Genomic DNA, 27,895 nt, shown 5'->3' with positions numbered 1-27,895 from the left:
TGTGTGGTGGGTATACCGTATTTGGATGGGGGTACAGGCACTGTATAAAGTATGGCGAGATGAAGCCCCAGGGCCTGTTCCTCATCAAAAGCCCGAGGGCTGGAACAGATGCATTGTGGCAATCTGAGAAGACCAGAACTAGGGGCTCCCCCGCAGTTTGGGTGGGGCTGACTGGACACAAGGTAAGGGAGGCAGGTAGTAGAGACTTCTTATTCCCTCTGGGGCCTGAAGCCATGGAGGGGTTCAGAAAGATCTAGAAGCCAGAGATGAGAGAGCAGGTTAGAAGTGGTGCCATGAGGAGGTGAGCTCGGCAGGAGGGAGAAGTTGGAGGCCAGAGTCCCCGGCTATCCCTCAGATGAGTAAGGGCAGGACACTACGGGTTGGACCAGATCCCTCATGGCCTGCTGGCATCCAGCCAAGATGTGAGACTTGGTTCACTGTTTTCTGCCTGAGGTCAAGCTGAATGGGGAAGGAGCCCTGTCCTTTCTAGGAAGGGGTCAGACCTTCAGCATGCAGGGCATAATGTGTGTAAGGCAGCTAATGCCATCAGATGTACAAGGGATGAAGCAGAGGGTTCTGAACTACTGTGGCGGGGGCCTCCGGGCTGTGATCTCCTCCTCCAAGGCCTGGGACCCCTCCCTGACTGGGACCTCTGACCAGTAGTGACCCCTCTCTTGGCTGGACCCCACCGTGACCGACTGTGACCTCTGCTGGCCTTGACCCGTGGTAACGCTTTGCCTTACTAACTATAAGACTCTGACCTCCTGGCCAACTCTGACCTTGACCTTGTGCGCCAGGCTTTTCCTGACTGAGTATGGCCCTAACCAATTGGGATACTCGGATACTCCTTGCCGTCCTGGCTGACTGTTCGGCCTCGGCCGCTGTGAACCCTCTAGTGGGCTGGAGCATTTGATCACTGGAAACTCCCCACCAGATGGTGATCCTTGACTGACCCAGACCTTTTTGGCCACTCTTGACCTTCACGACCCCCTGGCTGAGTGTTTAAGCCCCTGACCCTGACCCCAGCCAACCCTGGCCCACCAAGGGCCGGCCACCCCATGACTGGCTATGCTCTCCTGACCAATGGGGACCCTCCTCAATGGCTGCGGCCCCTCAGCCCCCTGGGCCTTGCCATGACCGGCTGCCCCCCGTGTCCTTGGGGCCCCGGCCCCTGCCCGCCCAGCGCTGGCGTCGGTGGCGCCCGAGGCAGTAAGGATTCACACTCACGCCCAGCTGCAGCAGGAGGAAGGCTGGTCGGAGAGGAAAGAGCATTGGACAACGACACGCGACTAGGGCTAGAGAGATTGGCTACGTCCTGGCTCTGGCTGGTGACGGAGGACTGTCTCCGCAGGGCTCCCTGAAAGGAGGCCCCGCTCTTGAAAGTATTGACTACTTCAATCTGCAACGGAGGAGAGAACGAGACAAGTTGCGAGAAGAACGGACACACAGCTACACGACTGACAGGCACGACGCCAGAACACAGCCGCAGCCATGGGGACAAGGACAAGGTGACTTAGATCAAACAAAGACTGCCAGACACACTCAAAGCCTCTGAAAGACGTCTGCGGGCGCCAGGCCCCTCGGGGCCCCAGAGCCCCGGGCAGGGCTGGCCAAGGGCTGCGCGCCGGGGTTCTTGTCGCAGAGGAGAACCCCGGCGGTGTTGGGAGGCTCTGGGCCCGACACCTGCTCCCCCCCGCCCCCAGCTCTCTGAGAGGGCTGTCTGCTGAACCTCGGTCACCCCTAAAACCGGGGGGGGCTGTGAATGCCAACGAGAGGATGTTGGGGAGGGCTCGGTGGGGCGTGAAGCAGCCCAGGTTACAGTGGGCTGCTAGGCGTGGTCCGGGCAAGAGGCCCACCCTCCCTTAGTTTCCTAGTCCCCTGAGTCCCTCATCCCACAGGGCTGTGAACAAGCAGTGTGATCTAGAACTCCAGCCTGGGCAGAGGGCTGTGTGAGAGCGTGTGGCCCGTGTGTGGGGGCACAGGTGTCTGTCCTGGGGAGGAAATCCATCCCACACATGTGCCTGGCGTGTGCGCCTTACTGTGCACGTACGTGTCTGCGTATGCGTGGGGAAAGCCAAACTTTGCTTCCCAGAGTGGCCTCGACGCTCTGGTGGAGGCTGGAGGCCAGTGTCCGAAGGCCCCGGTGGGGAACATGTTACACATGTGCAGAGATGCCCCGGCCCGGGAGAATCTAGGGTTGGCCCTGGCCTTACACCTACTGGCGCCCGAGCCCTGCACCGCCCCTCCTGGTGGTGACCGGAGCCTGACCCTGACCAGAGCCCCACACTCACCTCAGCTCTCAGGCCCCCTCCCCGCTTAGGGGCATCCCCCCTGGAAACCCATGGTGGGTGTGACCCCAGTCTGACCCCTCGCAGGTCTGAGGGGTGAGATGGAAGGCTCCTGAAGAGGCCGCAGCTTCTTTAGCAGCCACGGGAGCGTGCGTGTGGGGAGCATGGGTGTACCAAAGGCTGGCGAGGTGGTGAGAGCAGGGCTGGAGCCCCGTCTCTGCGGGCCTGTGGGGTGGCATGGAGCACGCCCATCTCCATCCCCCGCCCGCCCCAGCTAGGTGTGGCCCAGCCCCGGGAGCCTCCTGTACCTGGGTCTGGATCCGATTCAGGCCTCGGAACCACAGGATCTGGCCTCGCCGCAGCTCCCTCTCGGCGTGGTCTATCTCCTCCACGTCCTCATTGAGCTCCTCCTCCGGGATCTCCTCCTTCTGCGTGAGCCTGCCCGCCTCCTTGAGGAACTTGAGCCTGCTGGTCGGGATGGTAGCGATGACCTGCAGGGGGTCCAGCGTCAGGGTGATGGGGGCTGTCCCTCAGGTGGCCTCCTTCCCAACCTGCCACCCCACCGCCCCTCTCCTCCCCACCCCCCCAACTTACCTAGTTGGGCTCGGCTCACTTCTTAACTCATCCTACCCATTCCTCAACTCCATCTTTTATAATTTCTTATTGATTTGCTTTGTATTTCACTCACTCATCCAGAGTTGGAGGGCACAGTGGAAAATCTTGGCCTTTAGGAGTTGGACAGGTGTGACCTTGAATACCCCAGACCTTATAGGTCATGTGACCTTGGGTAAGTCATTTAACTTCTCTGAGCTCTGGTTTTCCCATCTGTAAAACTGGGGGGCAATTCTCAGAGTTTGAGGATTAACTCTGAGTTTGAGGATTAAGCAAGATGGTGTGTCTAAGTTGCTGTGCATGAGCCTGGCCCACAGCTGGCCCTCAGGTCCCTGGGTTTATTCCTCCTGATCACTGGGTCTTGTGGTACCTGAGTGTGGGCAACAGGGGCTCAGGGCATGGGTACCATGGGGACAGCCAGTCCTGGGCATTCTGGGAATGGTTGCCCTCCCAGAAAGGGAAGGCAATATGAGAAGGGGATATGCTTTTATACTTAATCGTCCTCCAAAGGGCTTGTCCATGGGGCCAAGGTGTGAAAGGCAGGCCCTATGGGGAGGCTGAGGTGGCAAAGATCAGAGGCCCCTCTAGGGACAGATGGGTGCTGGCCTGGACACTCAGCCTCATGGATTCCCTGGGGTTTCAGCATTGCCCATTGGCATCATCCTCAGGCATTAGGAGTCTGCCCTCCAGATGCCAAGAGCTCCCTGAGGGTGTGGGCTCCAGCAGGATAAAGATGCCCAGGGAATGGGGTTGCTAAGTCAAATCTAGTTTATCAACTTTCCAAAGAAGCTCCAGAGTTTAAAGAAGGACCTTTTGGATGAAACTAAATTTTCTTCTTCATCTTCTAGTTAATTTCTGCTATTGCAACTTCCCACTCTAGCCTCTAGGAACAGCTTGAAGGCAAGAACAATGTCTCAGGCCAGTTGGGACTCCCCCTACCTGGACAATGGAGCATCTTGGGAATAGAGCCCCTTTGCCCCAGATCTGGCTCCAGGTACTTCTCACAAGCACTGCATCCTGGTCGGGCTGCAAGCAGTGAGTACCGTGAAGGGATGTGTGTGTGTGTGTGTGTGTGTGTGTATGCACTCCTGCATGTGTGCACACATGCCTAGGACTTGGGCAAAAGTAGGGAAGGGAAGAGTGGGAGAATGTTCTGGGTCACAGCTGGAAGGGCCCCTATGGAGCATCCCGCCCACGATTCTCCAAAGCCAGGAGGATGCCAGACACAGCCCTGCATCACTCTGAGACAAGGCAGAGCTCACCCCCCCTGCGTTTCCTCAGAGCTCTCTAAAGGAGTCTCTGCTTGGTGTCATACTACTTACTAATTATCCTCTTAAACAACAAGCTGGCTTCAGGCTCTGAGCCTTCACAGGCCATGGCATCGAGTTAGAGTTTAATAACATTGCTCTCATTACGTTATTATTTTTTTGTTAGCTTCTCTTTATGACAAATGATACTGATTTTCTAATCATGTTAATAATATAAAGTTGCCTTTTGAAATAAATTTCAATAAAAAAACTGATTTGATTGAAAGAAAATATCAAATAAATAACAGGATCAGAGGTATATAGATATAAGGCAAAAGTCACAGTGGTGGTACCCAGAAGACCAGTATGTGGCACCTGGGTCAACCCCCATTGCTCAGATGCCCAGAGATGGGGAGGGCCTTGCCTAGGGTCAGACACTGAGTCCGTGGGAGAGCTGGGACCCATTCCTGGGACTCCCGGATTCCCTGTCCAGTGCTCTTTCCCTTCGTCTGCCGAGAGGCATCTCCTACAACCCACCTGGAACTTACCTGGCCCCAGACGAGCTCTCCTAACCCGATGAATATGCACCACATCCACTGGTCCAGCTGCAGTGGAGAGCAGCTGAATGGCTTTCCCCCAAACTGCACGATCACTATCTGGAGGTCAAAGGGGAGCACAGGGATAGAGAGAGAGAGAGACAGAAAGAGAGGAGAGGGACAGGGAGAAAGAGAAGGAGGGAGAGAGTCAGGGGCCAACTCAGGGTCTGGGCTCTCAGGGCACGGCCAAGGGGCTTTGGCTGCTCACTGCCCACCCCGGCCCAGGTTGGGGTGGGGGCCTGGCTACCTGGATGGCAAAGGTGCCCAGCACGATGGTGCAGAAAATAGGGTTCCGGAAGATGCCATCGAAGACATTGCGCTCGCCGTGGATCTTGCGGGCGTTGATCTCATTGAAGAGCTGCATCATGACGAAGGTGTTGAAGATGATGGTGTAGTGTTCCGAGGGTGGCGAGTGCAGGGGCGCGTTCCTCCCGCTGTCGATCTGGAACATCTTCTCGCCTGCCAAGTCGAGAGGGCAGGAGCGGGGCTGAGGGACTCGGCTTGGGGGGGACGCTGGGCCCTGAGTGGGGGCCTCTTCTGTGCAGCCGGGTGGGTCAGGCAGAGACAGAGGCGGCGCTCTGGATGTCAGGGGGCGGGGTGGGCCTGCACTGTTGGGTGGTCCTGAGTGAGTGGAGGGATGACAAAACCCTTTCTTCTCTAGGGAGAAAGATGTTGGGTGAATTTTATTCCACTTTTCTGTGGAAGTCTGATAAAGGTGGAATGCAAGCTCTCCTGTCGGCTGACACTGCTTATTGAAAGTGACCTCCAGTTGGCAAACTCATCTGGACTGGGAAGACTGGGAGGACAGGGTGTGAACCAGGAATCCCCGGTGGGAGGCCATGGCCTTGGGCTCCCCTGAAAGTGGTGCTTCTTGTAACTGACTGTGACCCTTGCTGAGACCTCTGGAAGCTTCTCGGGCTCTTATAGGAAATATTTTTTTTTTTAAAGATTTATTTATTTATTTGAGAGAGCAAGAATGAGAGAGAGAGAGAGTACATGAGAGGGGGCAGGGTCAGAGGGAGAAGCAGGCTCCTCGCCGAGCAAGGAGCCTGATGCGGGACTCGATCCCAGGACTCCAGGATCATGACCTGAGCCGAAGGCAGTTGCTTAACCAACTGAGCCACCCAGGCGCCCCTCTTATAGGAAATATTGATTGCTATGTGGATGTTGGGGTTTCTAGGCCAGGCTGGCTCCACCCAGTGGACTCATTCTCTTGTACCTGAGTTATCACATGATGGGTGGAGAGTAGCCCCCCGGTTTGCTGTGTGGACACGCACTGATGACAGGCCCAGTGCCATTCTACATTTTTTGGCAAAGCTGTGTAAGCTGGTGCCAGGAGGGCTTGTGGGGTTTTCTTAGTGTGAGGTGTCTAGCTGAATCCAAGACCGCTGAGAGTAGGTGCTCAAGGGGGGAAGCCAGCAAGTAAACCAGGAACCCCCACCCAGCAGCCTTCTCTCCTAGTTTTGCATTCACATGGCTTCTTCGAAGACTAAAAATACCCTTGACAATAGTCCTGCCAGCACATCACCTTCCAAATTCATACAAGAGGACTGCCCTTTGGGGAATAGGATCCATGCCCTACCCACATCTGTACTCTGGACTTTGAGGGCAAGCGCTCGCTGGCATTGAAAGCCCAGCTCCTCACGCAGAGGGGCTCTGCCCATGCTGGGGACTCCTGGCTGGCCCTGACTCCCTGTGTGACTGTGGGCCCGCCCCTTTCCACTCTGGGACTCTCCGTGGCCCAGGGGTAGGCTTTGCCCACATCATCTCTGAAACACCTGAGGGAACTGGGCCTGGTACTACCCAGGCGCCCCAGTTCGGCTGCAGGTCGGCTCACCTCTGTGTGCCTCAGGGCGCTCCCTGTAATGTCAGGTGGCACACAGGTGCCTGCCCCACTGAGGGCGGGGAGACCTAGTGAGGCACGTGGCCTAAAGGAAAATGCTGTGGCAATGGTTGGTGGCTCTGGGCGTTTGGTCCCTCCCCGGGGAGGTCTCAGGGAGGATGCCTGCACGGGGCACGGATGAGGTGCAGGAATGGGTCGGAGAAGGGGCCAGAGCCTCAGGCTCCTCCAGGGCGGGTGTGAGAGGCGTAAATCAACACTTGGGCGCCACGTTGCCTAGTGTGCACTCAGTGTCTGGAGCTGTCATCAGTGGAAAAGCCCTGGCTTTGGGGTTGGCCAGGCCTGAGACAGGGTCCGGCTCTGCCCAAGACTTGCTATGTGACCTTGAGCAACTCACTTCACTGCCCTGGGCCCCTGTGACTTCACGGCAGGCAAGAGGGCAGATGTGAATCCAGAACGCTGGGTCCAGGCCGGGGTGTCCCAGGTGGGCCAGTGGGGGACTCACCAACAAAGAGCAGGGTGAAGATGAGGGTGAGCTGGTAGACGGCATGGCCCAGGATGTTCTTCATCATGGTCCGTGAGATGAGGGGCTTGTTGCGGCCATATGGCTTCCTCAGAAGCAGGGTCTCGGTGGGTGGCTCAGTGGCCAGCGCCAGTGAGGCGAACGTGTCCATGATGAGGTTTACCCAGAGCATCTGCACAGCCTTCAGAGGGGAGTCCTGGAGACAGCAGTGGTGGGGAAGGCTGTCACAGGGGAGGCCGGCCCCACCAGCTGCTACGAAGGGCCGGGTGTGGGCCTCAGCAGCTTGTTGGTGGCGTCTTGAGCCGACTCTGCCCAGTGGGTCTGCCCTCAGCTGGCCTCCTGAACAGGCACCCCGCAGGATTGCTGGGCCTTCCCTTCTCTGGAGAACAGCCTAGACCTGCCTACCTGTGTTCTCCCTCAAGGAGAAAATTGAGTCTTCTAGGCATGATGGTCAGCAGCTCCCTGCCTTCTGGTAAATTCACCCACTTCCCCACCATGTGCTGTCCACCCCTTCAGCTCCTGTGGACACATCTCTCCTGGCTAAGGCCAAGCTCTCCCCCGTCTCCAGCATAGATCCCATCTGCTCAGCCTCCTACTGCTTTCCCCTCCACTATCCAAGGCTCTGGTCTCTGCTGTCCCACCAACAGCGCCTGTGACCCCTGTCCCCTTGTCGCTACCACCAAGTTCCTTCTTACCTCATTGTCCCACTTTAACTTAAGCAATTATTGTGTGTATCTATGATTCCAGAAATAACATACTTCCATGGTAGAAAATTGGGGGCAAGTAGGGAATAGCGGAGGAAGCTAAAACTCATCAATGATCTTGTCACTTACAGGCGGCCGCCATCCACATTCTGGTGTGGATCCTCCCACGCCTCTCTCTGGCTGAGACTGGGACCATACAGTCATACCGCTCTGTGCACAATCCCATCACGTGGGGTACACTGCCTCGAGGAGCTGATCTGCTGTCCTCTCCTCCCTTGTACCCGCAAGTACCTTGTCCTTGGCAGGCAGACTTTGGCCTTTCTGTGTCCCCCAAATCCCCTTCTCCAAGGTCACCAGCACCTTCCTTCTCACCAATTGAGAGACACATTTTCCAGCCTCCTCTCACTGACCTCCCTGCCTTGTTTGGCCACTGTCTCCTCCTGGCCCCTGACCCCACTCACCTGGCCCTCTTCAGCCTCTCTGAGAATGGTCCTTCTCCCTCTCCCTCAGGGCACCTCTTCCCCGGTCTTTTAATTCTGTGCTCCCCACGGCCCCTTCCTCAGCCCTGCTTTCCTCTCCACACCTGTCACCCTGGCTGGCGGCACCCACCTCTCCCTAGCATCACCCTCTCTACAGCCCAGACCTCCCCTTCTGGTGTTAGCTTCATCCACGGTGGAACACCTCCTTCAGGAAGCCCACCGACCCTGTAAGCCTAATAGCCTAAACTGAGTAGTTCTTCACTCCTCTATCATTTCTCAGTGCAGCCCCCGAGGCCCACTCTGCCTGCACCCCATACTCGCTCACCTCCTAGATACATCAGAACCCCTTCCTCCAGGCTGCCTCTCCCACCTGTGCCCTGGAGCAGCCACCTTCCCCATGTCCTGAGGCTTTTTCCTGCTCATCAGCCTTCTCTATTTACATGTGCTTCAGGGTCGGGACCCCCCGTCTCCCCATCAAGGCCTACATGGCCCTGCCACCAACTCAATCTAAAGCCTTAGGCAGACCGGTAGTCCTCTTTGAACCTGTTTCTCCATCTGGCATCATCAGTGGGGTCCCCAGGAAGCCTCGCAGGAGCGGCTGTGCTGCGGGAGTGTTCCCCAAGCCACCACTAGAGGGAGTCTCTCGCCCACAGACCAGGAGAGGGCCCTTTCAGCAGAAGGGACCCACCAGCCACCTCCCAGCTCTGACTCTCAGGAGAGGGTACTGGGTGCTGCCACATGCAGCCCCAGGCGCTCAGAATGCAGCAGAGGGGAGCAGCATTCCTAAGGCCACAAAGCACTCCGGGGCAGTGCTGTGTTTTGGGCCTCTGGGGGCTCCTCTCTGTGGGCAGGAGCTTGTCTACCCACGTGATTGCTGGGAGGCCTTGGAATACTGGCCCTTTCCTCCCCAGGCCAGGCTGGTCAGCCCCTAGGGGGAGGCAGGAGGCTGCAGGAACAATGGCAGTTCCTGGCTGGTCCAGCCTCTAAGCCTCAGTTTCTGCTTCTGTAAAATGGGGATCATCATAATTCCCACCTCATGGGGCTGGGTGAGGAAGCAGTGAGGCTGAAGACATGCAGGCCTGTTGGCTGGCTTCCCCTGAGCTCGGGATGGGGCTGCTCATGACCCAGATGGTGATCCTGACAGATATCTGCCCCTCCCAGTGACAAGGAGCCCCAACCTGGCCTCAGGGCCCCAGGCAAACAGGCCTCTCCTGTCACACTCCTGCCCCCAGGGCCCTGCTGGCTCCTTACCCCCTGCTGGTCGCCTGACCTCCCTTGGGCCCTGCCCTGCCCCTGCCTCCCTCTGGGGGCTCTGCCTTCCTTCCAGGATGACCTCTTCTGCCTCCTGGAGGGAGTACCAGGTCAGGCAGCCATGGGGGTGAGGCTTGACATCTCCCATTTGCCAGATGACCTTGGGCCAGCCCCCCACCTTGCTGAGCTTCGTTTCCTCAGGGTGGTGCCTGCACCTGAGGTCTGTGATGCAACTCCTGGCCCTTGGCAGGGGCTCCCCCAGGCTTTGGCATGCCCCATCCTGCCCACCTGCCCCCCCGCCCCCGGAGGACCCACCTGCGTGATGCAGGCACCCGTGAAGGCCACGATCACAGCCACCACGTTGACCGTCAGCTGGAACTGCAGGAATTTGGAGATGCTGTCATAGACGTTGCGGCCCCACATCACTGCCTTGACGATGCTGCTGAAGTTGTCATCCGTTAGGATGATGTCTGAGGCCTCCTTGGCCACGTCCGTGCCTGCGATGCCCTGTGGGGACAGGAGCCTGTTTGGGGCGGCTAGGGGGTGGTGAGCAGCTCGAGCAACACTGTTCTCATCCCCTGCACACCCTCAGTCCTATAGAACCCCCGCATGCCTCCTCCCAACTGCCCAGCTCGGCCAGACCGCACGGGGGGTGTGTGCGTGTATTCCTCACAGACCCGGCCCCTGAGGCCAACTCTGCCTTCTGGAAGCCTTTCCCTGGCCCATCTTCCCCCACACCCATCACGGCAGGCAGCCCTCTTCCACCCTCCCAGGAAGACCCCGGGGGGCCAGGCTGAGCCTTGAGAGCACTGGGCACGTGAGGTAGATGGTGGGTGAGCTGAGTGTGAACCGGGGTCCCCGCACAGCCAGTTCGAGGCTGAGTTGCCCACACCCCCTGCCTATGAGCTCTTGCCAGGCACCACCCCAGGGCCCGTGGCGAGTTGCCCCTACCATGGCGAAGCCCACGTCGGCCTTCTTGAGTGCAGGCCCGTCGTTGGTGCCATCCCCGGTCACGGCCACCACCTGGCGCTGCTCGGTGTGGGTGCTATCGATGATGCCTGTGGGGCGGGGCACGAGGGTGCTCAGGGCCCTGGGACACTCCGTGGGGCAGAGGCAGCCGGGCCGGCCCCGATCGCCGGGAGGACCCCGGCCGGGCCCAGCCTCCCCTCTGGCCCCTGCCCTGCCTCCCCCCCTCCTCTTGCTGTGACTCTCCCCAGCTCCAGGCTTGCCCACCTGCAGGGCATGTTGGGCACCTGAGCCCCGTGCTGGCTGTGGCCCTCTGTGGTCTGGGCCCCGACGGCCTCTCCAGCACACTCTTCCCTCTCTGCAGCCCTTGGCCACACCGGTGGCCACCCCAGCTGGAAACACCTGCCCCTCTGCCTGGGTTCCAGGAGCTCCTCTGTTCTCCCACCATCTGCTCCCCCAGCACCTTCTACCTGGGGGCCCAGTCACTCCTGAGGAGGCCTGGGCTGTGCCATTTGCCAACGACCCCTGACCTATCAACTGGCCTTGACCTCTCTCCAGACATTCACCCTCAATAAAATATTCAGGGGCGCCTGGGTGGCTGGGTCCGTTTAGTGTCTGCCTTCGGCTCAGGTCATGATCCTGGGGTCCTGGGATCGAGCCCCATGTCGGGCTCCCTGCTCCGCGGGGAGTCTGCTTCTCGCTCTCCCTCTGCTCCTCTCCACCCCCCAGCCCACTCTCTCTCTCTTATTCTCTCTCTCAAATAAATAAAATCTTAAAAAAAAGAATAAAAAATAAATAAAAAGAAAAGATTCAACAAATAGAATAAAGAGATGGCATGTAGCCCTGTCACTGAGCTGGGGCCGGTGGAAAGGGCGGGTGAAAGATGTCATCACTGGACACATGTGGAATTTGATATGTCCATGGACAGGACAGAAATTTGAATGTCACTCTTGGCATGTCCCTCTCTCATCCTGCACCTCACATCCATAACCAAGGCCTGTGGATTCTGCTCCAAGATCCCATGGGAACCATTTCACTTTTCTCTGTCCCCATCCCCTCTGCCACTAGCATCCCCCCTGCTCCCTACCAACCCCAGGCTACCTGTTCACTCTGCACAGCAACGCTGGGATTTCTCTCGAACCCCTGGAACTGACCTGTCCCCTCCCCCAAGCTGAGAATCATTCTCTCACTCCCCACGCTGGCCTCAGGGTGACATCCATGTTCTTAGCTCCATTCAGAAATTTCGAAGTCCCTGGTGGTCAGGCCTCACTCATTCTCTGATCGTCTCATCTCTCATCCCTGGCCGCCCCCAATCTGTGCTCCAGTCATAGGAATGGCTCTCCGTCTGCAAAGCCGGCTCCCTCGCCCCTGTCTCCCTGGGCTGTCCCCCGCCAGCTGTGCCTGTCCCGCACCTGTAGTCTCAGCTCAGATGCCACGCCCCCTGGGGAAAGTGACTCCCCGAGGACGCTCACCTACCCTCATCAGATCACCGTAGCTCCTGTATGTGTCTCTCCCTGTCCTGTCCTGGCAAGCAGCAGCCCGTGGGATGAGGGAGGGAATGGGACCCGAGACTTGGGAAGCCTTTGTAGCCGCAACCACCCCCCAGTCCTTTGCATGTGTTCAAGTTCCGCCCTCTTCAGGTCCAGCTCCAAGGCCATGTGCTCTGGGAGTTGTCCCGGGCTGCTCCCCCCAGCTGGCGGCGGTCCAAGTCCCCAGCCAAGATTCAGCCACCAGCCTGTGTCTACTAGGCATTTGTCACCTTCATTACTGCCGGGTCCCTCCACCTGCCTACATGCTCCTCCAGAGCAGGGAGGGGGCCAAATTTTCCTCCTGCCTGGCCAAGTGAGCTTCTTTCCACTTCTTGAAGGTATCTGGAAATCTTTGCCTCTGGTCTTTCATAGTGCAGTTCTCTGCCCCGCCTGAAACACAGGCCCTTTCTCCGGGACCCTCAACCCACCTTTAATGGCCTATGATGTGACATCCATCCCCAGCCTGAGTGAGAGGCCAACAGAGGGCCCCACCCTTCTCTTCCACCGATACAGGCTCTAGGTGTGTGCAAGGAAACCTATTTAATGTCTGCTGGATGGAATCTGGACCATGAATTTCAAGAGGGAAGGACTATGTCTGCCAAGAGCTGGGTCTGGCACTTAGTAGATCCTTCAAAAACACGTATCAAGAGAATGAGTAAACAAATGAGTGAGTGATTGAAAAAGAAGTGGGGATAGGTTGGGGGGCCTCCTGCTCTGGTATCTGTGATTCTGGGGTGCTGTGTTTCTGTCCCCAAGCCAGATCTGCCTCTATTAATGTCCTTGGGCAACATTTTGGGAGAGGAATCCAAGATACCCTAGGGATGACCTCAGCCAGAAACCTGCCCTTCTATGGCCATTTTAAAGATGGAAGAATTGAGTCCCAGAAGAGGACGGACTTGTCCAAGGGTATAGAACAGGTTAGTGGCCGAGCCAGGACTTGAAGCCAGGGCTGTATGACTCTAAAAGGGCCCAGCACCTGGCCACCGACCTGGGCTCAACAAGTGGTATGCCCTCTCTCTGGAGGAAGACAGGGAAGGAGAAGGATGCTAGCTTTTGGCCTCATCTCTCAGGCTGCTATTCCCAGGATGGCCCACCTTTGGGGTCCCCATTACAGATGTTGGTTGGGGTCCTCAGAGACCAGGCAGACCAAGGATCTCAAGCTCACAAGCTCCGGGGCCAGACTGAGAACATAAATGAGTGAAATGGACTGGATGACAGACAATAAGGAGTGGTGAAGATGGATTCAAATGTGAGGGGAGAGTCTGTATAAACCCACCCAAATTCAACATAAAAAAGAGCACTATACCAGCCAAATACAACATGTCTGTGGGCCCTATTTTACCCTCAAGCTAAGAGTTTTGGACCTAGACAGGCCCAGTCCCATTGCTTCCTAGAAGAAGTGGAACCCACAGAGAAGACTCACAACCTCCCCATCTCCCTGTGGTCCTTAGAGGGACTCCCAGGGCTGCAATGGGGTGAGGCAAGGATGTTGCCAGGTGTGGGGAGCCCTGTGCAAAAGCCCTCTGTCCTGGAAAGAAGCTGCAGGCACCAGGAGAGGAGGAGATTCTGGCCTCAGAACTGCCCCCCCAGTCTTACCTTTGACGAGGGTATGCTTATCCGTGGGGGAGGAGCGAGCCAGCACCCGGAGCTTTGGCCAGATCTTGTCAATTCGCTCCTGTTCAATCTGGAGAGGGATGGGGGAGGGGGTCAGAGAGAAACTGAGGCCTGGAGAAGGGAGAGGACTCACCCAAAGTCACCGGGCTCTGAGTGGCACACTGGCTGGTCTCTGTACAGTCATGTGGCCCCCATGCCTCCCAGCCCCCCCCCCCCCCAGCTCATCCCGCTGAGGATTCCTTGTGCTGGGCACGTACCTCCCCCTTCTCATTGCGGATCCTCCGGTTGAACTCCTTGCCCTCCAGGCACAGAAAGTCCTCCCCAGGATGGATGATGCCACACTTGATGGCGATGGCCCGGGCCGTGTTGATATTGTCACCAGTGACCATGCGGACGGTGATGCCTGCCCGCTGGCACTTGCGGATGGCTTCTGGAACCTGGCGGGAGGGCAGGGGCAATGGGGATGAGTGCTCCTAGGGCAGGCCCTCACCGCCCTTATGGATTCCAGAGTGAGCCCTGTTCACAGGCAGCTCCAGTGGAAGGGGCCTGCATGACCATGAGATACTGACAGCACATATGGCATGCAGACCATCTCTTTCCTTCCTGTGCCCATGGCAGGCATTATTAATCAATCACAGAATCCGATGATTAAACCCTGATGTGGTCTCAGAATTCTCAGTAGAGTCCCAGGCAGCTACCACCTAACACTGTGATGGTCCCTTCTAACATGAAACCACTGGTTATCCTGATCTGGGCAAGGACTTTGAGAAAGACCTCAATAACACACCAGGCAGGGGTAGAACACTCTACAATTGCAGAGGAATGTGTCCCTGCTTTATCCACATGCACAATTCCTACAAACTCAATGAGAAATAATGCTCACGTATTTTCAGTTCTTTTTTTTGTGTGTGTGGGGGTTGGCGGGACACTACATTTGGGAGCATTTCATTTACAGAATGTGACACTGCCTTAGAATAAATACAAATGACTATACTTCATGCAAAATAGGACATTGCCACAAGAGAGTAAGGACTGCCTCCTGCCCTCCCTGACTGTAATGACAGACTGATGTCTGGGCCAATCAGGCCAGAGTAGACCCAGCCAGTCAGAACGGGGTAAGCACCAGCCCCCCTCCCTGCTCCAATGCAGAGCTGTGGATTTATTTGCCCAGCAATTAGGATGCAGAAACCAGCCTGGAGCCGCTGTAGGCCTTTACACACAACCCAGATCAACTGAACAAGGGATTCTGACCCATGGGCAGTGACCAATGATAAAATAATAAGGTATGATTTGCTATTTGCTGCAAAACGTCTTTGAGTTGAAGAGGACATATGAAGGGCAGAAAATCTAGTTATACCAGAAGACCAAAGCACTTTAGAATCTCAGGCTTGGAAAAGTGGAGTCTGACTCCCACTCCTCTTGCATATCATAGTGCCTGGGGAGCTCACCCCCATTCCCACTCTGCCAAACCACTGCTGAGAGGGTCTGCAGACTGTTATGGGCTGAACTGTGGCCACCCACCCCAAATACATTTAAGTCTTAACCCCCAATGCCTGTGAATGTGACCTTACTGGGAGATAGGGTGTTTATAGAGGTAATCAAGTTGAGGTCGGTAGGTTGGCCCTCGGCCAGTGTGACTGGGGTTTTTATGAAGAGGGGAAATTTGGACCCAGAAACGCACTCAGGGAGAATGTCATGTGAAGACGAAGGCAGAGATTGGGTGTTGCTGCCACAAGTCAAGGAACGCTGAAGATTCCCAGCAAACCCCCTTGACCTTGGGGGGGTGTGGGCGCTGGGGGTGGGGAGAAGATCTGAAGCAGATTCTCCCTCACAGCCCTCAGAAGAAACCAACCCTGCCAACACTGTGATCTTGGACTTCCAGCCTCTAGAACTGTAAGGCAGTCCAGTTCGTTGTTGGAGGCCCCCAATCTGTGCTACTTTGTTATGGAGGCCCCAGCAAACTCATATAAGAATTAGAACATTGGTTCAAAACCTGACTGTGGACAGCTCCTGCCCACTGGTCCCCTTCCTGCCCTTAGGAATTTTAAAAACAAGGATTGATCTTGAAAATCTTTAGCCTCTGTCCTCCTCCATCCACAGCACCTGCTGTTCCTTCAGCACAGAGCACCACGTTCCAAGCTGGGGTCACTGCCCAGCCCCTCCCCAGTCTCCCTGCCTCCGGCCTTGCCCCTCTTCCATCGTTCTCCTACCTGACCACCAGCGACCTGCCTAAAGTTCCGCCTGGGTGTCACTCTCCTTCGGGGGCTCCCCCTTGCTGCTTGTAGAGAAAATCAAGACTCCCGAGCACGGTCATCTTGTGGCAGAGCAAGGAACAAATGCCGTGAAGAGGCCAAGGTCAGGAGGCCCCTCCAGCTCCCAGAATGGTATTAGAGACCAGCTCTGTGGTGACAGGTAGTGATCTCCTCGTCCCCAGGGCTGGAGCAGGGTAAGCGGACCACAGGTCTCCTCTGGGTGCATTTCCAGGGCCCAGGGACAAGGCTTCTGGTGCCCCCTCAGGGCTTGGGGGCCATGTGAGCAAGGCCTCTGCCTCGTGCCACAGCGGCGGCTCATCCAGGCGAACGTGACCTCTTTGTACAGAGCCAGAGGGAGCGGGGATGTGGGACGTCCAACATCCTGCCTACATAATTTATTGATGTCCTCCCCATGGCTATAACTGGGACGGCAGCCCCCTGCTGTCTCCTGTTCCAGGGGAAAGGAAAGAACCACTGCTCTTTAGGGGACATACACCTTATCTGGCTCCTGCCTTCAAAGGAATAATTCAGGTTATGTTTGATTCAAGATTTTTTTTTTTAATTTTTTTTATTTTTTAACAGTGAGAGACACAGTGAGAGAGGGAACACAAGCAGGGAGAGTGGGAGAGGGAGATGCAGGCTTCCCGCTGAGCAGGGAGCCCGATGTGGGGCTCGATCCCAGGACCCTGAGATCATGACCTGAGCCGAAGGCAGACGCTTAACGACTGAGCCACCCAGGCACCCCAGGTTATGTTTGATTCAAAGACGCTTGGGGTCTTGGAGTTGGAAGGGGCTTCAGGTCATGACTCTCTGACTTTCTGCTTGTTGCCCAGATCTCCAGCTAGGCATCCCACGGATGGCCAGCCAGCCTCTGCTTGCAGGCTTCTGATGACGGGGTGCTCACCCACTCCAAGGCTGACCATTCCACAGTGGAACAAGTCTATCATACCCTTTCACATAATCATTCTTCTTTCAGATGAGAGCAGGTGGTCTGGGTCTGACTTGTACTCTTGTAGGAGGCAGGGGCTTTGGTAAAGATCTCTACAAAGGGCTCTGGGAGCACAGAGGAAGGTGCCATTCCTTCAGAAGGAAGTAGATGGAGAGGAGAAATCTGGGAAAGCTTCCTGGAGAAGGGGATGTTTGAGCTGCTTCTGTTCAGCCAACACCAACTGAGGCTCTGGCACCTGGCACTGTGCCCAGGCTGGAGCTATGCAGATGACCACTTCACTGTGGCCCGGGCCACAGAAAAGTGTCCCATGAGATGCACTGGCAGAGAATTTGGGAAGGTGCAGTAGAAAGAGCGTGACAGGTGATCTGGAGGGGCTGAGGCTGAGGAAGATGTGAGGCAGGAGCCAGTGGCCATGAAGCTGGAGAAGGGCCTGCGGTCAGAAGGTGCTGGAATCAGGGGCTTGGTACCAGGCCTGGGGGCCATGTAAGTTCTGAACTGGGGACGAGGTGTCTGGTACCGTGTTTTAGAAAGACTTAACGCTTTTAAGGCTGTCTCAGGGAGCCGAAATCTGACTGCTTGGAATTCCCACCCTCTGGGGTTCCCCAAAACAAGCTGGCTTGGGGAGAAAAAGGAGGCAGCTAATTTTTCTGGCCCCCACACTTTCCTCTGTGTGGTGGAGGCTTCTCTGCCCTTGGGGGAGAGGGCTCAGGGGCCAAAAGGCTGGGTTGGGCTTTGCCCTGGGGATCCACCTGAGTGTTGGCTTCCTCACCTATAAAGTGGGGATGATAGTCTGCACCCCTCAGCGAGGCTGGGTGATGCTGTGATGGGGACAAAGGGCACCAATCACGGGAACAATAGATGCTGGTGGTGGGGGGTAGGGTGCCTGGCAATGCACCTGACCATGGTCTTCTGTGCTTGTTCTTTCTGCTCCGGGAGATGGGGAGAGATGTTGAGGATATGGAAGCAGATACAGTGGGGGGTGGGGCACAGCTGGTGTCTGGGGATGGGGGAGGCAGCCATTTGTTTGGGGTGGTGGGATGGTGTGGGCACGCCACCATGATTCCTGAGTCAGGTACCTTAGAGGCCTGTGACCTACCTGTGGGGGGATTCCAGATGGACCTGGACACACCCGAGAGCCTCCTCGGCCACCTTTCTGGGCAGTGGGCCCTGTAACTGGACGTCTTTGTTGTACTTCAGTCTGGCTTTACGCTCGCATGTGCTATGGGTCTGCTTACTCGTCCCCTTTCACTGGACATTTCATTAGGCTGTGGGCTCCAGAAGGCAGGGACCGCTGACTGCTCAGGACCCATCCAGGGGCCAGGCACAGGGCACACGGGTCATCATGAAACATCTCTCTGCTTAAGCCCCTCAAAGCCTGGTGAATGGATTTGGATGGGGACATGCCAACCCTTCACAATTTAGCTCCAGGCTCCCCTCCTACCCATTTCTCTCATAAATCCAACGGGGGTATTCACTAGACTCTCACCCATCTGCGTTTGCCTGCGCTGTTCCCTCCGCCTAGAACACCCTCTCTCCTGTAATCTGGGAGTCTCTCCCTCTTTCAGGTGAAATGCCCTCTACTCATAAAGCCATTCTGGACTCCTCCAACCCAATGGGGTGCTTCCTTAAACTGCACTCTGCATTTCCTTGTATTGGTCACTCGTTCATTCATTTGACAAATAGCTACTGAACATCTAGCTGCTCTGGGCACTGAGGATCCAGAGATGATTAAGACAAGCCACAGAGGCACCGATCTGGTTGAAATATACTTTCCACATAGACAAAATAGCTGTAAAATTAAAAAAAAATTTTTGCTAAAATTATCCAAGAGTTTTCTCACGGAGGAAAAACAGCCAGAAAATGGGTGCTTCCTGTTTTCATTAAATGAAGGCTTTTAAACATCTGTTGTTGCTGGTGACACCCATCCTCTGTGACTGCAAGGGCTCTAAATACCCCCGATAACCTGGCAAATCCCAGACTGCTGCTCTTCTCATGGCTTTATCCGCAGTGGCTTTAGTCAGTGTCGGAAAATGTACCCGAGGCAGCGTCTTATATGTGTCTGGGGGATGATCGGCAAGCCTGTTTTGATCCGTTCCGTCTTCTGTCTTCTCATGGGAGGAAGACAACGTGATTTGTCCCCTTGACAGATGAGAAAACTGAGGGAGGTAGTTTGTGTTCCAATGGCAGTTGCAGAAGGAATCTGAAAATGTTTGTAGGACCCTAGAGGTGGCCCAGGCTGAGGCTTCTGCTCCGGCCAGCCTCAGGGTTGCCTGGGAGAGCCTGCCCCAAACTGTAGGCATAGATACTCCCCTAAGGTCACCCAAGAAGCTGGTGATGGTGGCTGCCTGTGAGGCGGGAACCAGGGGCCTGGGGGTAGCATGGGAGGTTACTTCATCTTGTCTGTGGTATTGAACCACTGGAATTTGGCTCCGTGTGTATAAATCCCCCAGCCTAAAACCCAAATAAATCAAAAGCCATCCCCACCCTACTAGGAAATCCTGAATCAACAGGTCAGAGCTTTTATACTTCCAAGCAGTGTCACCAGCAACCCTGCTGGTGTCCCTCACTTGGGAATGTCCAACTCTTCATTGTTTGGTTGGGGAAACGGAGACCCAGGGAAGAGATGCACCTGAAGGCTTTCTGTGAGGGAGTGTTAGGAGTGGGATTAGAACCCGTGTCCCTTGACCCTGCTTTGTCACCCTAGTAAGTCCCTGCTCCCCAACACAGCTTACAACATCGAAATCTACATCCTGGGGGAGAGCCCAGGGGAGAGAGGAGGTCACCATCAAGGATGCGCTCACTTGACGGAAGCAAAGAAAGTTGTCAGGGAAAGCCTTCCCATCAGCCAGCTCAGAATGTTGGAGCTTGGCAGGGACCTGAGGGGCATCTGGGCCAACCTCCCATTTTACAGATCAGAAGACCAAGGCACAGAGAGGGGAAGTGGCTTGTGAGTGACAGAGTTGGGGCTTGGATCCAGGCCCCCTTTCTCCAATGTAGGGCCCTGCAGGATGAAAGTGCTCCCAGCCCTGCTGGGAGTCTTTGCCTGAAGTCTGTGCCTGAAGCCAGCTTCTCTGGATAATCATGCTGTTAGCGGAACATGCCAGGGACCCAGCTAAACCCTTCTCAGGCCCTGTCTTCCCTCTCCTCACACTCCTGACTTAGAACCACTTGCCCTTTCATTTCTGTGGCACCCAGGAGCAGGGCCTGGGACAGGAAGGCGGAAAACCTGTTCTAATCTGGATTTGCTCAGCCACTTACAGCGAGACTTGGGGAACATCACTGTCCCTGCTTGGCCTCAGTGTTTTCGCCTGCACACTGGGGCCGTGGGGAAGCGCTTGGTCTAGGTCAACAGTGCTCAATCCTGCAGTCGTGCCCCTTTAGTGGATTGTCAAATCAGTTTAGCGGGTGGTGACTAGCATTAAAAAAAGAGAAAGAGGTAGAAGACAATAGAAAATACTTACAAGTGCATCACATTACTTTGTGACATCCTTATTTTGGTTAAGTGTATGTGCTTATTGGGTCATGATATAAAATACATTTGTTATTAGCACAGGTCATGACCAAAAAAAGTATGTGTCTGATGCTGCTTCCCACCCTCCCTCGGGGATGCTTCTGAGGCAGGGTGATAGGCTAGGAGCTCTGGGAATGAGCCGCAGGCTGGCCTCATCTGCTATGTGGAGACTGTAAGGAGATAAACTGTCATGGGAAGCCTGAACCCATTAGCGGCTGGTAATGAGAGGGCATCCCATGGGGAGGCTGATAAATGGCCTGTCTGTTCAGGGAGAGACACAGTCTGCAGGAAAACACATATGGCTCCAGGGCCAAATTACCTGGGGACAAATTGCCTTGGCTGCTCTAGGCTCTGGGTGGGAGTGAGGAGGCCTGTGGGGGCCTCTAGGGGGCGTGAGAGATGAGTACCAGGCATAGTCCTGGAAGATTGGTGTTCAAGTCCCATTCATTCTCATTCATTCATTCCACACTTAAATGAGCACCTTTCATAGGCCAGGCTCTGTGTTAGGGGTTGTTACCTGTCACTGGATCCAGAGTTATGAATCTACTGGGGAGGGGCACAGAGGAAGGGGAGCCATATTTACAGGCCATCTACCTCCTGCCTGACACTGCCTGTTCCTTGTATGTGCATGATCTGTCATGCACATGATACCTCATAGTATCCTGGGGTGTGTGTGAGTGGAGAATACTATTATTATCCCCAGTCTACGGATGAGGAAACAGAGGCTCAGAAGGTTATGTAACTGGCCCAAGGTCACACAGCCAGTAATGCTGGGACTCAGGATCCCAGGTCTGTCCGATGCCTGAGCTCACACTCCTGACGATGCTTCTCCTTGCTGCCGAAATGTGAAAGTCCATGTCTGTGACATTCTAGTCTCACTTGGTCTTTGGAACACAGACTCTTAGAATATCAGGGCTGGGAATTTGGAAAACACCTTGTCTACCCCTTTTCACTGGAAAAAAGGGGAAATGGAGGCTCCATAAGGAGCAGGGAACAGCAAGCGGCCCCTAGGGAATGGTGTCAGGACAGGTGGGGAGCAATGAAGTTGCCTCTGGTGGAGGAAGGTGGCCCTGAGAGGCCCCATCACTGAATTCCACGGCCGGGGCCAACGTGGGCCCAGTCCCTGCTGGCCTGGAAATCAGGCCTGGGCCCAGCAGCTGGGTTAGTCCTCCGATGACGTGGAGGCCGGCCTCTCCTGGGCTCTGCCCTCTGGGACTCCCCAGGGTGAGGACTCACTCTGCCTGCCCACAGCAATGTTTTGGAGATTCGAGGCAGCCCTCTCTTCTTACAGCCTCTCTAGCCTGGGCAATCTGACTGAGCACCCATGTCCATCCTCCCCCAACCCTGCCAATCCCCAGCACTGAATTCTGTCTTCCTGCCGGGTACAGACGCAGCTAGAGAAGACTGAAGACCTGTGTGAGCTGAGCACTCCATTAGGTGCATTTACTATATCACCTTCCTTGGTCCTTCCCGAGAGGGGTGCTGTCATCCCTCTTCTCTTCTGCCTGAGAGTCTGACCTTTGGATAACTTTCTAGCTCTGTGCCCCTGGAGACCTAACAAAGCGAGACTATAGGCTGCGTCACTGTGCAAGCCTGCTAGGTTGGGAAACTGGATCTGAATGGACAGATCTCTACCTGCTGATGTGACATCACACTGGGGGTTTTCCTGAATACCGGTGACCTTAGTTTCTGGGTCTCTCCTTTACGGGGACCCTGGAACCCAGGCCTATGGATGTGTTATAGGAGATCCTGGCTCCTATGGGGCAAGAGGCTTCTAAGGCAGGGCAGCTCCCATGCTTGTCCCTTGGGAACACGGGGAGGTTTCTGGATGGTTGGGCGGATGGCTCTAGGGCTGCTCCCGTGGCAAAGCAATGCCTGCTGTCAGGCTGCCTGATGTCCTGAGCAGACTGATGCCAAGCGTGGCCTGTGCTGGTCTTACGAGTTTGAGCATTTAGGAGTAGGTAAAGAGAAAACCTTGTAGATGCTACAGGGAAACTGAGGCTCAGAGAGGCTCAGAGAGGTGAGGCAACTTAAGCTAGCTTGCCAGCAGGCTGGACTCCCAGCCTCTCCAAGCCTGCTGGTAGGGGGCTTACCTCGGGCCGCACGGGGTCCTCAATGCCCACCACACAGATGCAGGTTAGGTCATTGAGGATGTCATTCTCATTGTCCCAGTCGGGCTCGGGGCTGCTGGGGAAGTCACGGTAGGCCACACAGATGGTTCGGAGCCCATCGCAGGCCATGGGCTCGATCACTTTCTTCACCATCTCGTCCCGGTCACGGGGCCGGAAGACCCGGGGCTCCCCTGCCCCACTGAGGATTTTGCAGCACCTGGGGGCGGATGGGAGGGAGATGGGTAAGGTCCAGCCAAGGCCCAAGGATCCTCCCTCTGACCAGCTCGCGCTCACCTCCCCCTCCCCAGTGATGCCCATCTGGCTGTGGTTGGTCATCCAGTGTCTGTCCAGTTCATCTCCCATAATGCTTCAGGACTGGTCCAGGCCCCTGGGCCCCAGGCAGGGATGAAATCAGGACCAGCCAAAAAGAAATCAGGCAGCCTTCTTGAAATATCTGCCCCAGTCCATTCAGCAAGAGCACATCTAGTTTGATCTGTCTTATATTCACAAGATTTCATCTGAAAAAATAGTTCCACAGCTAAAATGGTTTTCAAAGGGCATGAAACCTAGACTAGTGGTTCTGGACCTTGCTTGCACATTAGAATAGCTTGGTGGGAACACCAAATAAATAAATACCCATGTGTGAGCCCTACCCCAAAGGTTCCAATTTATTTCTATTATTTTTTTAGAGGGGGGGAGGGGCAGATGGAGAGAGAGCCTCTCTCTTCAACAGGCTCCACGCCCAGTGCAGAGCCCAACACAGGGCTCGATCTTACCACCCTTAGATCATGACCTGAGCTGAAATCAAGAGTCGGATGCTTAAGTGTCCGAGCCACCCAGGTGCCCCGTATCAGTGGTTTTTTAAAAGCTCCCTGGGTGATTCCAATGTGTAGCCAGAGTTGAGAACCACTGGGCTAGACCAATCCCATCAAGGTATGAGTGGGGAAACTGAGGTCCAGAGACCGGGAGTGACTTGCTTAGATCTCTAGGCTTATCTCTGGCACCTGGAGCCAGAGTAGACTGGCTAATAACGAACATCACTATGGTCAACCATCTCTGTGCTAAGGGAAGTGAAATAAGGGAGATTTAACAGTGACACTGGGTGGAACTTCTGGTGATTCAGTGATGTAGGGAGGAGGAAGGGAGGGCTCTCTGTAGAAAGTTTTAAGAGGAAATAGTGGAGAAAGCACCTGGAGGTGGTCCTGCTGTGGGACGTTGGGCAGGGCCTCCCCTGCACCTCTGGGTGCCAGATGACCCTCCAGCCCAGGCTGCAGGACAGCCCGTGCTGCACGACTTGGTGGTCCCCCGCTCCCCGCCCCCCTCCTCCCCTCCCACCTCCCACACGCAGCTTACTTCTTGAGCACGATCTCGGAAGCGCCCTTGCTGTACATGCGGAAGCTCTCATCGGGCAGCTTGATGACTGTGCTCATGGACTTGCGCACGGAGTTGAAGGTGTACACCTTGTACAGTTTCTCCTCCGGGATCTGGCTGCGCACGGGCTCGTAGTCCTGCTTCAGGTCCAGCACGAAGCCCAGCAGGCCGCACTCCGTCTTGTTGCCCACTTGCCGAGGCAGGGCACCCTCCTTCTCTGGGGGCTGTGGGGAGAGAGGCCGGGGTGGCTCACAGGGGGTAGCCTCCGAGGCCCCGGGGCTGGGCTGTCCCCTTTCCCCACCACCTGCACCCTCAGCCCTCTCCTCTCCTGGCTCTGGATGAAAGGAGTTAAGCAAGATCAGCTTTTTAAAAACTATGAACTCTTTCAAACCTACAAGCTGGATAGACAATAAGAAAAGAAACACTCATGTACTCTCCATTCAGCTTTGTAGAGCCTGAGCATTATGCCCTATTTGCTTCAGATTTTTCTTCCTTGAGAAGGAAAACATGACAGATAAAGGTGAGTCCCCCTGTGTGTCCCTCCCTGTCTGCAGAATCCACCCTTGTCCCAGAAAGAACCTCTGTCTTAAAAGTGGCATGAATTATTACCCTATGTGTGTGTTTTTTAAATTTTTAACGATTTATTTATTATTTTTTTACTTTAGAGAGAGCGAGAGTGAGAGAACAGGGGTGAGGGGCAGAGAGAGAGGGAGAGAAAGAATCTTAAGCAGGCTCCATGCCCAGTGAGGAGCCCACTGTGGGGCTCGATCTCAAGACCCTGAGATCACGACCTGAGCTGAAACCAAGAGTCGGACACTTAACCAACTGAGTTATCCAGGAGCCCCTACCCTGTGAGTGTTTTAAATTTTTATTTTGAGCTAGTTCTAGACTGACATGCAATAAGAAATAGTACAGAGAGATGGCACACACCCTTCATCCAGGTTCCCCTAGTGCTCACCCGTGTGACTATAGTACCTCACAGCCAAGACACGGACACTGAGGTAATCGAACCCACCTTGCTCAGATTTCACCGGTTTTATATGCACTCGTGTGTATGTGCTTAGTTCTATGCAATGCTTCGTGTGTGGATTCCTGTGACCACCACCGTGAAGATACGCAGCAACAGTTCATGACAAGGATCCAATCCCTGTGCCACCCTTTTCAAAGCAGCAGTCACCTCCCTTCCCACTCCCTCCCTGGCCCTGGCCCCCATTAATGTGTTCTCTATCTTCATAATTTTGTCATTTCAAGCTTGTTATATACATGGAATCATACGGTATGTGAAACCTTTGAAGATTGCGTTCTTCTCACTCAGCATCATCTCCTCGAGGTCCAGGCAAGTTGTGTGTGTCAAGAGCTTGTCCCTTTTCCGTGCCAAGTAGTATTCCATGCTATGGATGCACTGTCCCTTGTGAGCTCAATTTAGGTTCAGCCAAATGAAACTGCTATTGTAAGTCAACATGCTCAATTACATGTAGCTTAACCTTGTCTGTATGCATGTATGGGCAGTGCTGCTATGCATGTTGAAAACTTCATGTAAGGGGACTGTACACATTCTTCGAAAACTTGTTTATTCATGTAACTACATTTTGAGGATCACTTGTGTTTATTCTAGCTAGTTTGTTCTTTTTCCCCCTGCTCTATCAATTCCATTCTATGACTAAGCCGCCATTTACTTTCCTCTTTTCCTTCTCTCTACTCACTGATTTAGCATACATTCTTCAGCACTGGCTAAGTGCTGGCCCTCTGCCAGGTGCGGGGCTGCATGAACACAAACCCCCACCCTGGGGGCTTGGCGAAATCATTGACCACCTCTCCCCCAGCAACTCTCACTTCGTCGTGTGGCTGCCTGAACATGACCAGTTTCATGCCTCTGTGCCTTTGCCCTGCTGTTCCTCTCCCCTTTCCTGCCAGGCAAACTCCTCCTTGCTTTTTTAAGGGCCAGCTCAAATATCTCCGTGTTTTTGAAAACTGCTTCATGGGTCTGTCTCCCCCTGAGTAAAGCAGTTATTGTATTCTCTTCCTTGCTATGTTCTCAGGACCAGCACAGAGCCCAGCACACAGTAGGCACTTACTAAGTGTTGGCTGGATGGTTCCATGCAGACCAGAGTGGTGGGAGAGGCACAGGTTAATAGGTAAGAACAAGAGGCCTCCATATGGGCGAATTGTGGGATTAGCCGGAGGCTGTGGGAGGTTCCTATAACTCACGTCCCACCTGTACCCCCACATACATGCATATACTCCTTGCATAAAATTACTTTTATGAAGCGTCTTGGGTGGAGGTGGCATTGGGGATGCTAAAAGCCACCACAAATAAACCCAAACCCTAGAGAGATTTAGAAGAGGAATATCTACCTACAAACCTGCCTGTTCCATCCCCACCCCCCCGGCATTAGTGGCTTTTTGTGGGTCTCAGACCAACCTAGTCCAGGAACTCTGCATCCTCACCCTCAGCCCCCATCATGCTGCTCAAAAGGACTTCCTGGACAGGCAGAAAGTGGGATCTGGAAGATGCTGGCACGGACCAACTGTGTGGGGGACAGGACAGCGACTGGACATGGCCCTGGCTCACTCCCCCTTCCACAGTTAGGGCTCAGGCCTAGGGAGCCGATCCCAGCGCTGTGGAGTCACTGGCATTGATAATTCATAGGAAGGACAGAGCCTTAAGCCCATGTCCTCAGTTTCTCTGTTTATAAAATGGAGAGACTAGAACAGATGACCTCTAGCTGAGAGAAAAAACGACCCCTTTCAACCTTTTCTTCAAGTGGATTGTGGTGAGGGATGGTGCAATGAGGCAGAGGTGTGGCGCCTCAGTGGCAGCTGAGGGCCCTGGGCAGGAACAAGGCTCAGGACACCCTCCCTGCTCCCACGCCAGGCAGAACTATGTCTCTGGCACCAGGGGCCTTAGAAGGCTCCCCACTCCTGAGCTCTTTGGTGGGACTGGATTTGGAAGCAAAGGAAACTTTGGTACAGCTTCCCATTTCTGATGTTTGCAAAAATAAATTCGAAGCACTTTCCCTTTGTCTCTGTAGTATGGTGTAATGTTGTGATTTTAAAAATTATATATTTTATTTATTTACTTTTAATTTTTTAAAAAGATTTATTTATTTGAGAGAGAGAGAGCGTGCATGTGGGGGGAGGGGCAGAGGGAGTGGGAAAGGGAGACTCCTACGCAGACTCCCTGCTGAGCACTGAGTCGGTTGTGGGGCTCCATCCCACGACCCCAAGATCATGACCTGAGCCGAAATCAAGAGTCGGACGCTCAACCGACTGAGTCACCTAGGCATCCCTCTTACTTTTAATTTTTTCTGTATTTTTATAATTAACCTTCTGGTGACTTCCAGAATTTTATGTCTTTTTCGTAACAGTTTTTCTCCCCTCTCCACTAATGAAAGAAAATGACAACACGGAGGACTTAAATAAAAATGCCTAATTACTTATTAGCCCAAGAGAGCTGAACAGTTATGCCTTCAAAATACCCGGCATTTTATTACCCTCTGTGAAATATTTTAATTTTCCTCTAAAAGGATTTCAAACAATCCATGGTTGCAAATGGCAGAGCTGCCTCCTACGTAATTCAATTTGTTTCCATGAACTTGAGCTCCGAGATCGCCTACGTGTATTACTAAGAAGGAGGGGCCCACCCCTTTTCTCTTCTGATTTTTTTTTAGATCTTGACAAACCCAGAGGTTTTGCTATTGCTGTAGACTTTCCGGGAGCCTTTTTATCTCTAGGGCTCCGATTCTGTAAGGGAGCTAAGATGTTGGTATTGTTTCAATTTTAACGGACAAGAAGCAGGCCCGGGAGGGGAGTGACTTGCTCGTGGTCACAGACCTGCAGAGGGGCAGGCCTGGGGCTGTCCCCAAGCCCCCTGGCTCCCAGTGCAGAGCTTCATCCAGCACATTTCCCTATGTGGTACTGAGCCCTTTGGAAATGCTGGATGCAGCCACCAGGCATAATTTTGAGAGGACAATTCCTGTTCGTGTTTGGGGTGCTGGGGGGTGAATAGAGCCAAGAGCAAGGAATAATGACTAGAAGAGCTATAAGTTATA

The 27,895-nt window shown here is 54.6% G+C and overlaps 1 protein-coding gene across 1 annotated transcript in view; it reads right to left on the bottom strand.

Moving 5' to 3' along the window:
- The window catches only part of ATP2B2 (ATPase plasma membrane Ca2+ transporting 2), a 375,124-nt gene that overhangs the window by 5,857 nt on the left and 341,372 nt on the right, over positions 1-27,895 (bottom strand). The window contains exons 15-25 of the mRNA XM_034996819.1: positions 23,826-24,067; positions 22,455-22,689; positions 13,907-14,086; positions 13,632-13,719; positions 10,492-10,598; positions 9,856-10,047; positions 7,089-7,302; positions 4,991-5,202; positions 4,696-4,803; positions 2,597-2,779; positions 1,313-1,399 (exon numbers count right to left, since the gene is read on the bottom strand). Of these exons, the coding sequence (XP_034852710.1) occupies positions 1,313-1,399; positions 2,597-2,779; positions 4,696-4,803; positions 4,991-5,202; positions 7,089-7,302; positions 9,856-10,047; positions 10,492-10,598; positions 13,632-13,719; positions 13,907-14,086; positions 22,455-22,689; positions 23,826-24,067 (1,848 nt within the window). The remainder of the gene's footprint in view (positions 1-1,312; positions 1,400-2,596; positions 2,780-4,695; positions 4,804-4,990; positions 5,203-7,088; positions 7,303-9,855; positions 10,048-10,491; positions 10,599-13,631; positions 13,720-13,906; positions 14,087-22,454; positions 22,690-23,825; positions 24,068-27,895) is intronic.

The sequence above is a fragment of the Mirounga leonina genome, unplaced genomic scaffold (genome assembly GCF_011800145.1).
Source record: "Mirounga leonina isolate KUSES-001 unplaced genomic scaffold, KU_Mleo_1.0 Mir_94, whole genome shotgun sequence".
Taxonomy (NCBI): domain Eukaryota; kingdom Metazoa; phylum Chordata; class Mammalia; order Carnivora; family Phocidae; genus Mirounga; species Mirounga leonina.
The sequence above is the reverse complement of the archived record's forward strand: the minus strand, read 5'-3'. Positions and strand labels throughout refer to the sequence as shown.